The following is a 12,730-nucleotide window of genomic DNA, read 5'->3' on the forward strand; positions in this document are numbered from 1 at the left end:
ATAAAGTGATATGAGGAATATTGTTTTTATGTGGTGAGGTTTGCGCTACACATGAAAAATGAGCTGGTTACCAAAACCTCTGTTTGCATTGTACTGTTCTGTGCCTGAGCTAGCAGTGGTATGTTTCTCTGTAACCGAGGAGGCTTGCTGGTTTCAGATCACAGGCCCCAACTCAAGTCAATGCAATTATTTATAGTAATTTTGGAGAAATGTTCTATCTCAACTGCCCACTCAGCTTATCCATTGCCCCCTCCTCCCATGGTCCTGCCCTGGCTCAGAATGGTTGTGATCCACCCCTGTTCAGCTGTGTCCTCATCAAAGTGGTGAGAAGTTGACCTGACGAGCAGTGGCCCAGTGAGGGAGCTTTAGGCTGAAGCTCAATCAGGTTAGAAAGGTGACATTCCTCCCTGCCTCCAGACAATGCAAGAGTGTTTCATGCTTTCCTACAGCCACATTAAAGCCACTAATGACCCATAGGTTTAATTGCCTGAACACTCCTGATGGTTCAAGGTTTGATGAAAATTACTCAAATGTTCTCTGGCTTTATTGTTTTAGGTACAACCTCTATCTCAACTGTGGTCTGTCTGAAGGGACAGAACAGTGATCTGTGTCCCCATGGCTGGCTCATCTGCTTCATCTCAAACTCTTAAGTGTCCTGGGAGTCACTGTCCTTTGTGTGTACTGTAGCCTTGCATTAGAACATCCTGAGCAGAGTACAGTTTTCTGAAGTCAAATTGGCATAACGGTGCCATCTTTTAGTCCCCCCTCCCCAAGTACTCCTACCTACAGTGCCTTGCAAAAATATTCACCACCTTAGCGTTTTTCCTATTTTGTTGCATTACAACCTGTAATTTAAATGGATTTTTATTTGGATTTCATGTAATGGACATATATAAAATAGTCCAAATTGGTGAAGTGAAATGAAAAAAATWACTTGTTTCAAAAAAATGTCAAACTGAAAAGTGGTGGGTGCATATGTATTCAACCCTTTTCTATGAAGCCCCTAAATAAGATCTGGTGCAGCCAATTACAGTACCTTCAGAAGTCACATAATTAGTTTAATAAAATCCATCTGTGTGAATAGTTATGCATGCTCAAATTTCCTGTTTTTGTCTTATTTCTTGTTTGTTTACCAAAAACAAATATTTTGCATCTTCAAAGTGGTAGGCATGTTATGTAAATCAAATGATACAAACCCCCCMAAAATTCTATTTTAATTACAGGTTGTAAGGCAACAAAATAGGAACAATTCCAAGGGGGGTGAATACTTTCACAAGTTTAAATTACCTCAACTTTCTATTTTATTTTAACCTGTACCCCCACACATTGACTCGGTATTGGTACCCCTTTGTTATTTTATTGTTCTTTTTAAAAATGTATTTACTTTCGTTTATTTAGTTAATATTTTCTTCACTACATTTTCTTAACGGCATTGTTGGTTAATGATCTGACCCCTTTCTTTTCAATTGACGCCTAAAATGACATACCCAAATCTAACTGCCTGTAGCTCAGGACCTTAAGCAAGGATATGCATATTCTTGATACTATTTGAAAGAAAACACTTTGAAGTTTGTGGAAATGTTAAATTAATGTAGGATAATAAATACAGATCTGATAAAAGATAGTACAAAGATTTTTTTTGACATGCAAGAGAATGGCCATAATGTACTATTCCAGGTTAGGCGCAATTGAGATTTTGGCCACTAGTTGGCAGCAGTGTATGGGCAAAGTTTTAGACTGATCCAATGAATCATTGCATTTCTGTTCAAACTGTTATCAAGACTGCCCAAATATGCCTAATTTGCTTTATTAATACATTTTCCAGTTCATAACTGTGTGCACTCCTCAAACAATAGCATGGTATTCTTTCACTGTAATAGCTACTATAAATTAAACAGTGCAGTTAGATTATCAAGAATTTAAGCTTTCTGCCCATATCAGATATGTCTGTCCTGGGAAATGTTCTTGTTACTTACAACCTYATGCTAATCACATTAGCCTACGTTAGCTCAACTGTCCCGTGGGGGGGGGGACCGATCCCGTAGAGCAGGTATTCCCAAACAAGGGTACGCGCAATGCTGTCGGGGGTACACCAAATAAAAATGTGAAAAACATGTAAAAAAATATATATACAATCTTCATATTTTCCATCAGTCCATTTATATTTTCAAACGGGGCTATACATTTGGGTGAGTTTTTTTTCTCTCGCCTCAGTAGCCTCGTTTCACTGCAAAAAATGAAACCATCTAGTGTTCAGCGAAATAACAACACACTGTCAAACTTCACTCTCTTGTGCAGCCATTTAGAATCGAACCATGACAATTTGAAAAATAAGCCACAGGAGTTTTTGGAGCGACAATAACGATGACTTTYGAGTAGTAAGACATGTATAAAAGCAACAGATACCATTTAGTAAGAAGSGACTACTAGCGTCTTATATGGTGAGCTACYGAGTGGCTAGGACAGGCAAGCCCCATACTATTGTGGAGGACTTTATTCTTCCTGCTGCTGCGGATATGGCTGGGACAATGCAGTCAATGCCTTCATCACAACAACACTTTCACGATGCATCCGTGACTAGGCAGGAGATGTTTTGAAACAATTACTGCTTCTCATACAAGCCAGTGAATTAAATGCGTTACTGCTGAATGAGTCAACAGACGTGGCGGGCCTGGCACAGCTCCTGGTATATGTCCGTTACGTTTATGGGGGGTCAGTTAAGGAAGACATCCTCTTCTGGAAACCAGGACATGAGAGGATCTTTTTAAAGTACTGGACAGCTTTGTGACATCAAATGGACTTTGGTGGTCAAGATGTGTTGGTATCTGTACTGATGGTGCAAAAGTCATGACAGGGAGACATAGTGGAGTGGTAACGTCTGTGCAAGCTGTAGCTCCTGTCGCCATTTGGGCACACTGCAACATCCACCGAGAGGGAATGCCTGACAAGGGAATGCCTGACAGCTTGAAAGACGTTTTGGACACTACAGTGAAAATGGTTGACTTTGTTAAAGCAAGGTGCCTGAACTCTTGTGTATTTTGCTATGCAATGATATGGGCATCGACCATTTTACAACATACAGAAGTGCGTTGGTTATCAAGGGGAAAAGTATTGACACTTTTTTTTTATTGAGAAACAAGCTTAAAGTTTTCTTTACTGACCATAATTTTTCACTTGTCTGACCGCTTGCATGATGACGCGTTTCTCTCACGACTGCTTATCTGGGTGATGTTTTTTCTCACCTGACTGATCTGAATCTGGGATTACAGGGACTCTCCGCAACTATATTCAATGTGCAGGACAAAATTGAGGCTATGATTAAGAAGTTGGAGCTCTTTTCTGTCTGCATTAACAAGGACAACACACAGGTTTTTCCATCATTGTATTATTTGTTTTTGTGTGCAAATTAACTCAAGCTTACGGACAACGTCAAATGTGATATAGCAAAGCACCTGAGTGAACAAGAGAGCCTCATCGAAATTGCAACAAGCAGTTCTGTGAAAATTTAATGAGAAGCCACTGCCAGATTTCTGGATAGGCCTACGCTCAGAGTTTCTTACCTTGGCAAATCGCGCTGTTAAAAGACTGATGCCCTTTGCAACCACGTACCTGTGTGAGCGTGGATTCTCGGCCCTCACTAGCATGAAAATAAATACAGGCACAGACTGGAAAATGATTTAAGACTGAGACTCTCTCCAATGCAACCCAACATTGCAGAGTTATGTGTATCCTTTCAAGCACACACCTCTCATTAACCTGTGGTGAGTTATTCACAATTTTTTTTACAAAAAAGGGTTTATGTAAGATGGCTAAATTATTGATGATTATATTTGTGCCCTATAAGAGCTCTTTGTCACAACCCAGCTCGTGGGAAGTGACAAACTCACACTCATTCTTATGTTTAATAAATGTATTGTATAGTGAGTGTGTGTGGGTCAGGCTTTCAAATGTTGTTTTTTTGCCATCATTGTGAGTGTGCTGACCCTGGTGCTAGAGGGCGTACGCAGCTGGAGGTTGAATGACTAAAACGTTTGGGAACCGCTGCCGTAGAGCAGTTAAGGGCTTGTAAGTAAGCATTTCACGGTAAGGTCTACAGCTGTTTTATTCGGTGCATGTAACAAATAAAATTTGATTTGATCTCCAGTCACCCATGTGGTTACCCCGAGGAGGACTGTCACAACAGGTTTACCAGAATGGGAGATCTTCTGAATTGGTGCACATGCACGGGAACCAGCCCCAGCAGGAGGCCTCAATTATTAATGTTTACCTATTGAGGGGTTAAGATGTGCTTGCAGTCCACTGTTTATAGAGCCAAAGTGCGAACTTGCGATAATGATCAGTCGTGTATGCTGGGCTCAGTATTGTATATCTGTCTCCTTCAGGAAGTGACGGGCCTTTATACAATGCAAAGGGCAGAGATTTTATGCAGTGGGTATTCATGTGACTGTCAGCCATCTGGAGAAGATAAACTGTTATTTTCAAGGCAGGGCCTGATCTTCTTGGAGCTGCGTTGCTTCATCAGGTCCTCGGGAGGGGATGAAGCTGCCTCATATGTCTGCCCCCAAGTCAAAAACAATGCACTCACACGCGACAACGTGCTGTGCAGTCTTATCAGTCTCCGAGTGAGAGGATAAGACCTGTGTATGTCACAGCCTGTCATTTCTTTCTGAGCTGGTGGTTGGAGACTGCTTCTGTCAGTGTGTTGCCATCATAAATTTAAAAAAAGCTGGTAAAGAGGTTGAGTTATTGTCCGGGTCCTTTTTAAAATGGCTTTTTAGAATGGATGCAAAGCAGCTCACCCTCCTTGGTCTCCACTAACACTTCTTGCCCCCTCCAGTCCGACCCTTGACTTTGCAGCAGACTTAAAGTCCTATTAAAACCGAGAGCAATGTTGGTTTATACTTGAGTGTTCTTATTTCTGTGTGGAGGAATGCATACTGGGAGTTGTTTAGCACCCTGCGACGTGGGCAGTTTTGGTAGCTTACATCAGCTCGTGCCACTTTAATATTTGCTCAACAAACAGGCTGCCAGGAACATTATTAATGTGCAGAAAACAAATTCATGATGGGGAATCTACCCTTGGATAATGACTTCTTTGCCTCATAACAAACGTCAGTTTATTATATGAAAGATATCATAGGTTTTGTGTTTAGATACTGTAACATCGGGAAACGGTAGCAGCTCCCCTCAGACACTTTTGAGAACTTGGTGTAACAAGTATCAACAATAATTGATTGTGTGAGAATGCAATTCAAGGCCCTAGGTGTTTGTTAGGGCTCTAGATGGTTGACAATAAATCTGAGGAATGAGTGAAGACATGCGTTAGGAGAAAGGTGATCGAGACAATCTATTTGTCCCCCTCACTCTTTTAGAAGATGCTCTAACAAGGTGATGGGCATCTAATAGACTACCTTCCCGACACTGGCCCATGTGTGGTCTGTTCACAGGTTTCTGTTGTAACGTATTGAAAAGCAGGGGGATCATCCTCCAATGCAATTTAGGACCAGGTTTTGCAATTGCCAGTTTATGCCTGGGTAAAGGGACTGTAATAATTTATTTGAGTTTGGTCTAAGATTAGTGTTCGCACAAGAGCAACTATCTGTGAAAAGGCAGCCTGTGGGCTTACGCAGAACTGCATTGGTGGGTCATCTCCTATGCTATAACAGCATATCAGTTGTAGTAGTGCAACTATCGTTGAATTGTCAAATCTCACAATGTGCAACCTGACTCACATTCCTGAGAATATTTGGAAAATGATTCCTATGAAAAGCTTACAGTCCTGCTGTCCAAAAGGAGGAAGCAGACAGTTTGTATGTGTTTCAGTTATAGCACTGTTTAGGTCTTGGCATGTGGGAAATTAAAATCCTTTTGGTTTTCCCTGGTTTTTATGGAATTGATCCAGAAAGGCTATTATACAGATGGAAGGATGAGTTGACTATTCAATCCCTCATTTCTTAATCAGTCACTGAAGCAGTTGAGATCTCTTTGTCTAAGTGGATTGCGTTACGAAAACGAATAAGAGAAATTTGAGCATGCTGTAAGATGTTGACATAACTGACACCTTTTCTATTGTAGGCCTACTATAACTTGGCAGTAACTGGGTTACAAAGCAGTACAGCGAAACGGAGCTAGATAATCTTCATATAATCACTATACACCTCACTTATTCTTTGATGTCATTTCAGTGGTAAAAAACGGACCATGCATTGATACTAATGTTGCCTGGTCTTGTCTACTTTTTTTTATTTTTTTTTATTTTTTTATACATAAGTTGACTCAGTTTATGAAAACAGGCATTTTTCTTACGCAGGTAACTACTTATTTAGTATTGTTCTGCTGTGTTCCTTGGCTCCGTCCCTGGCTGTTTTGTAGCCGTTGTCCTGTTTTTCAGCTCCTTTTACCCTTTATCAGGTTTCCTGCTGCTTTGGACCTCTGCCCTCCCTTTCACACCGCCACTTCACCTATTCCTGCTCGGAGATTTCAACAGCCTGTTTGTCTGTACTCTTAACTATCCAACTTTTAAAGTGATTGAAGTTTCCCTAAGCTCAGCAAGGTGTTAACGTCTCATGTTTTGGTGAACTTAAGAGGTGTGCACTTTTCTAAACAACCTGATAACCGGATGTTTTACTGGCTCTCCTCTGTCTATTAACCTGCCAGCTGTCAGGCAACCTGTAGAAATGATTGAGTAATATGACATGAACAAGCTGCTGTATCTGTTCATTCAGGGGGTTTAGCCTTGAATGTGGGCTTATTCTCCTCAAATATCTCCCTGACTCCGTTTCCCCACAGGCCAAAGCAGTAGTCTCTCTGTTCTCCTCTGTGAAGGTGGGCAGGTTCTTTTGAATGAGGAATCTTTGATGTTAAGGAGATGAGCTGATAAGATGTCTGCAAGTCCACACAGCTMCTGTAAGTTTGTCGTTAACCCTGACTGTGACCCAGGGCATAAATATAGGCTGTGTTCCCTCGTAATTCCACATCCTCAACTAGACGCCCATCTTTAAATGTTTTGCTTGTGGTCTTTGGTCTTTCTAGTGGTCATTTGGAATATAATATTACTGAACTTGCTCTAGTCTCTTAAAGTGATCTAAATGTTATAGCACACTTGGCATTATACACACAGTAATGACTTCATGTGCATTGCCATTCATGTACACTGTCAAGTTCACCAGCTTGTAGTCCTAAAAAACGGAAATTAGTTCTCTGGTTCGTTCAGCCACTCCTATGGGGCTTTGGGATAATTGCCGAAAATAAGGTCTGMGGTTAACACTGGTTTAGATATTATACATTTTGTTCTATGAGATCAGTCGTTAACATGGCCTTTTATGAATTATAAAGCCTTTATGTGCTTGATTTGATTCTCATAGAACAAAGCATATAAGATCTCCTAAGCCTGTTTACTACAGACCTTATTTTTGTCATTTATCAAATAAACATGAATTTCCTCATAGGCTTTTGCCAACGAGCCATGGCTGAGTCTCTTGCCTACAAAAATATGCCATTTACTATTACTCTCTATATGGAATATAATGAATCCAAATCTCTTCTCTTACCTGTGGCTACAAATGTCTGTCTTTTCATGCAGTGGGCACCCTGTGGAAAGCAATTCATATTTGTCTTTCCGTTTTGTGGCATGTGAAGCTGAGGAAGGATATCCTGCCTGTCAAATGTGGTGCTACATGGTTATCGTGGGATCGTACGTGTTGATGAATGTTAGCTCTACCCCTTAGGCTGCGCTATATTGGTGATGTAAAGACCGACGGCACCAGCAAGTTCAGTTCAGTGAACTGCTTTGGCCTTAGGGCACGCCAGTTTTAGACAACACAACAATGCCATGCTAATCATAGGACTAGAACACTAGGCTGTCTTGATGCTAATGCTGCAGCATGTGCCCTATTGGCTTGACTTTTACAGTACATTATTTTGCATAATGTAAATTCACAATGTTGGTTAGGGCTACACCAGGCTTTGCTATGACTGTACAATGAACTGTTTCCTAATCCACACCAATGTTGTAGTTAATCATGAGGTGTAAAGGCCTTTTAAAGGTCTGTTGCTATCCGAACCTTAAGTAGCTACTTCCAGTAGTCGACTGTTAGTGCTGACCTAGTGTATGTGGAGTTGCTAGACATGCATCAGCACAGACGGGCCTCGGGTTTAATCTGTCCGTAGGTGCCGTGGCAACAGGTTGCAGGGCCAACATTATGTTTATCTGTGCATCAGAGAGGAAGTGGTTGCTATCAGTTTCAGGGCAGAAATGTATTTTCACTGCTTATCTGTGGTGATGACCTAGCAGCTTTCGCATGAATTACTTTTGTCAGCCATTGTTATTATAGAACTAACTCTAGTTTCCTTGTAGTATCTCAGGAATGTAGGCCTATCGGTTTGATGCTTCGACATCTTTATTGGCTCTGATCTGTGATGTACCTGGGATGCACAGACACACTGTCAGGAATCCTACAGAGGTTCTAAATCTTAATCCCTGTGGATTACCCTTTTATACTAATCCACCACCAACATTCTGCCCTAAGATACAKACACTGATACAGTCATGTATTGTATGAAGGCAATAAAGCCACCATTAGGCCAGTGACCACACACACTGTACAGTACTTTTAGAGTTATGTGCTAGATGAATTGGGATCATTAGGTTTGGGGATGAAAGTAGTCCTGTGTGCCTTGGAAGGCTGGAGTCCTGTAATGTCTTGGCACAAGTTCAGTTCAACACTGCTCTCCCAGAATGATGAAGAGGAGTTTTATCAATGTGTTCCTATTGATAAATGCACACTCTCATTTTAGTCTGTTTATAGTTGGTGTTTTGAAGTTGATCAGCAGGAAAAGTCCCGTTGAGCAATATCAGACAAATCTGATGAGGACTGCTGATTGTCTGCTATGATCCTGAGGGCAGCACTTCTATAAAAAGAAAAACACAACCTTGAAAACAGTATGTCATCGCTAATTCCAGGGCAATTACGAATCGGCTTACTCACAGAGGATGTCATTTGAAACTGAAAGCAGTCATTCTTATAGCTTCTTATTAGGTCCAGAGTCAGACTCTGCTTGTCAGTCATTGGGTGAGCTCATTGACTGTTTGTGTGTGTGTGTGTGTGTGTGTGTGATTACTGCCTTGAGTCAGCAAAGGACCTGAGATGAGGTCACTCTTAAAATCACAGGGTTAAGCCAAACATCCTTACATTATCCAGGCTCTGCCCCAGCTCCCTCCTCTGTGAAACTGCAAACATGGATTACATGTCCAGCAGACAAAGCCAAACTGTAGTAGGACATACACCTACATCTGGGAAACAAGCATAACGTACTATACCATTATTTATAGCACACACTCTTCTTCCCCACAGTTCAAACACTCTAGTCCACTCTAAAGAGACCAGGTGTCCAGGGTCAATAGGAAGTGACAATCTTAGGCTGGAACTTCCTGGTCTTGTGAACTGAGCAGTCACTCTGGCTCCCACTCTTCCTGTGGAGAGTGGTGGAAGAAAGCCTTTCTCTGAAATGGCACATAAAATCTTTAGTGGATTACCCAGCCTGCCTCTGTCATTATAGCATTAGTCTGCAGGGCTAAACCTTTATTTTGCATCATCTGCTAATCTGTTTGGCTCATGCTCTTTGAAGCGGATGTCATCTTGCTGTGGTGTTCTGCTCTATTAACATCAACCGCTCTCCAAATACTGTATATGGACTTCCCTCAGCCTGGCCTATTTAGCTGATCAGCTCCTAGAGAAAATCCACAGCATTTTACTTGGACCGCAAAGTCAACAATGGGAAATGGGCCGAAAGCTTTCTTTTGGAGTCCTGTCTTCCTTTTTTTAATGTTCCAGAGGATGTGAACATGCATGTCAATTCTTGTTGTTTGAATTTCACTGCAGAAGATAACTTATAATCCACCTCTGGCATTGATTGATGTATTGAGGGCCAAAATCTATGGATGTAAGGGTTGGTCAGGGGTAATAGAGATTTWAAATCAGATGACTCCATGGAAGGCCAAAACCACAAATATGGCTTTATACAGTAGACCTACAGTACATGTTATCACATAGCTGAGGTCTGACTTGATGACATGTACAGTACCTTCTTGCTCTTAGTAAATTGATCAAAGTTGTCTTGTTGGTCAGCTGCAGATGGCTAGCCTGTTTCATGCCTTGCTGGTTAAAGCCCCATCAATATAAAACGACTACAAAATATTTAGTGCCAATGTTACCAAGCACAACATTTTTTGAAAGTAATTTTCTTCATATTAAGTGTGTATTTCTCTCGTTGCAGGAAAAATTGAGAAACCTRTTCCACCAGCACTGCCCACTAAGGTGAAGGAGCAGGAGAAGTGTGTGGATGGACCTACATCGGAAGCCAAGAACCCAGTAAGGAAGGGTGAGGCAGTTCATTATACCAAGGTGCTTATGGACCAGCTATAACCAGGCTAAATCCCAGGTACTATCAGTACAACGGGTGAAGACTCCCTAGTCTCTCTACATTACTGGCACAAGGCACACACCTTATATGGCCTCATAAAAGTGAGATGGATGTACTGTCATAACTAATTCCCACATAAACCCTAGGCCACATTAAATCAAATATGCGAGTTGGTATTGTCAAGATGTGCCAAGACTGCAAGTCGGCAGAAAACATTACTGCATGGGAGTTTTAGATTAATACAGCAAGTGATGTGATTAACCTGTTTGTGTTCTGGCAAAAATATGAGAAATGAAAGTTCCCAAATGCTAAGCCTGTCAAGTTGTGGTGTATATAACGCAGTTAGATATATTGTTTAATGAACCATACTTTGACGAGCAGTGAAATAGAAATCTCCCCAACGTGGCAGCTGTGTAAAATCGACTATCTGTGAAAGGTGCTCACAAACCCATAGGCTCTTATCTTGTTGTTGAGATAGCCGATAGATTATCAGACTCTGCCATCTAGATTCCAGGTGTTCATACGTGTGGTTGGCATAGGGACTTCTCCCCTGTGTGTATGCCTAGCTCACAGCAGATAGACTATACCACCGGAGTCAATGCGACAGGCTGTTGATAACATTCATTTGTGCAGTACATGGGGGACCGCATACAAACTGTAGGGGTATGACCATGAAAAATGCATGTCCATTTTGTAGTTCAAAGACACATTTTTGTGTCCAGTACTGTGTATGTTTGAGATTGTTACAACACATTAAGCATACATACACCATGTCATGGACTTTTCCTCATGTCCTTAATTAATCCATTGTGTCCCAATAGATTCATCGGTGTCCGGTGTTAAGAACGTGTTCACCCGGCTAGTGAGGATGGCCCAGCGCTACCTGCTGGATAAAGATTGTCAGAGTGGGGACAGTAAGCCTTCCCCATCCMGAGGCAGCTCTGCCAGGCGCCGCTCCTCCAAGGCCAGCAGGACGACGTCCTCAATCACACAGTCACAGGTCGGCTAGCCAGGGTCAAACACAGGCTACGCTAACTCTCGTTCACCTGTAGAGAAAGTAGTGAAATGTGGGGAAGATCTCAATTGCAGACGCCTCGTGTCCTCTCTCTTCGTCTCTTTCTCAAAACTCGTTGGATGAGAGCRAGGTCCCTCCCCTCTGACCTACTCCTCCAATGGGTTTTGAGAAGGCGACGAGGACGCGAGGAGTCTGCAATTGAGATCTTCCCAGGCTCTCACCMTTTTTCGAGCGAAATCCATCACCTCTTCCTCCTCTCCTTATGTGTGTTTGTGGTTATTCTGCACAGTATTTGTACTTTGTAAAAATCAAGCTATTCTGCAGGGACCCTCAGTATTCGTCATCTGCAGATTTTCAGCATATTACTTTTCAACAATGTTGAGTTTTCGTTAGCAATTATAGACTGTAACAAAGGGCTATGTGTTTATAACTGGCTGGATTTACACAGCCTCAAGACCCATTTGGACTCAGTCAGTGTGCCTTCCCAGAGGAACACAAAGCATGATGCCTGAAACTGCTGTATGAGACTGGTCTGTTGCAGTTCTCCCAGGGCCTACAGTATTAGTTGGATCTTAGGCTTTAGTTTGACCTCTTGCGTTTTACACATGCATGCAGTTGCCATTCTCTGACTTTCTTTTTTTTTTGTCCTCAATGATCATGTTCATTTTCAAAKTGACCAATCAATTCAATTAGCTGAGACGTTCAGTGGTTTTAGGTTATTGTTATAGTCTTCATCTCCCTCCAGATCAGAGCCAAGAGGAGTCAAAAGGGCGTGTCCCAGCAGGGAAGTGTGAGTCAGACCAGAGGGACCCTTCCCGGTCCTACCCCAGACTCAGATGGGCCGGTCAAAGACAGGTTGGTCAGAAATCCCCTGTTAGACACATCTGTATTGTTTAACTGAGAAATGCACAGCAAGAGCAACATCTTCTCCATACTGCAATTCACAGCTTCAATTACTGATTAATGATGGACCTTTTTTTATTTGGAATATTATCTGATTTGAGGTTACTTCATGTAGATGTTTTCACTAAGCAATACCATTTATGGCTCTGTCAATTTCTCTGAGAGGGCCCAAGAGAATTGACTACTTTTATACGTTTATCGGTCAGCCAGAGGAGTTGGCTCCCAGCCAGCAGAATGACTTTCCCACAGACTGCTGTTACATATGGGAACCTTTATGATCAACATGCATGTTCCTCATAGGTGCAAAGAACCTCAACAGGAAATTCAAGGTCGTAAAAGTTGCCACTTATCTAACTTTCATACCGTTTTTCCATTCATAGCACTAATTAT

The 12,730-nt window shown here is 41.8% G+C and overlaps 1 protein-coding gene across 2 annotated transcripts in view; it reads left to right on the forward strand.

Moving 5' to 3' along the window:
• Positions 1-12,730, forward strand: part of si:ch211-266k8.4 (carabin) — a 99,765-nt gene that overhangs the window by 17,571 nt on the left and 69,464 nt on the right. For both annotated transcript variants that reach the window (XM_023985892.3, XM_023985891.2), the window contains exons 11-13: positions 10,276-10,380; positions 11,244-11,422; positions 12,183-12,292. In XM_023985892.3, coding sequence (XP_023841660.1) covers positions 10,276-10,380; positions 11,244-11,422; positions 12,183-12,292 — 394 coding nt within the window. The remainder of the gene's footprint in view (positions 1-10,275; positions 10,381-11,243; positions 11,423-12,182; positions 12,293-12,730) is intronic.

Source organism: Salvelinus sp. IW2-2015, linkage group LG4q.1:29, assembly GCF_002910315.2.
Source record: "Salvelinus sp. IW2-2015 linkage group LG4q.1:29, ASM291031v2, whole genome shotgun sequence".
Classification (NCBI taxonomy): Eukaryota; Metazoa; Chordata; class Actinopteri; order Salmoniformes; family Salmonidae; genus Salvelinus; species Salvelinus sp. IW2-2015.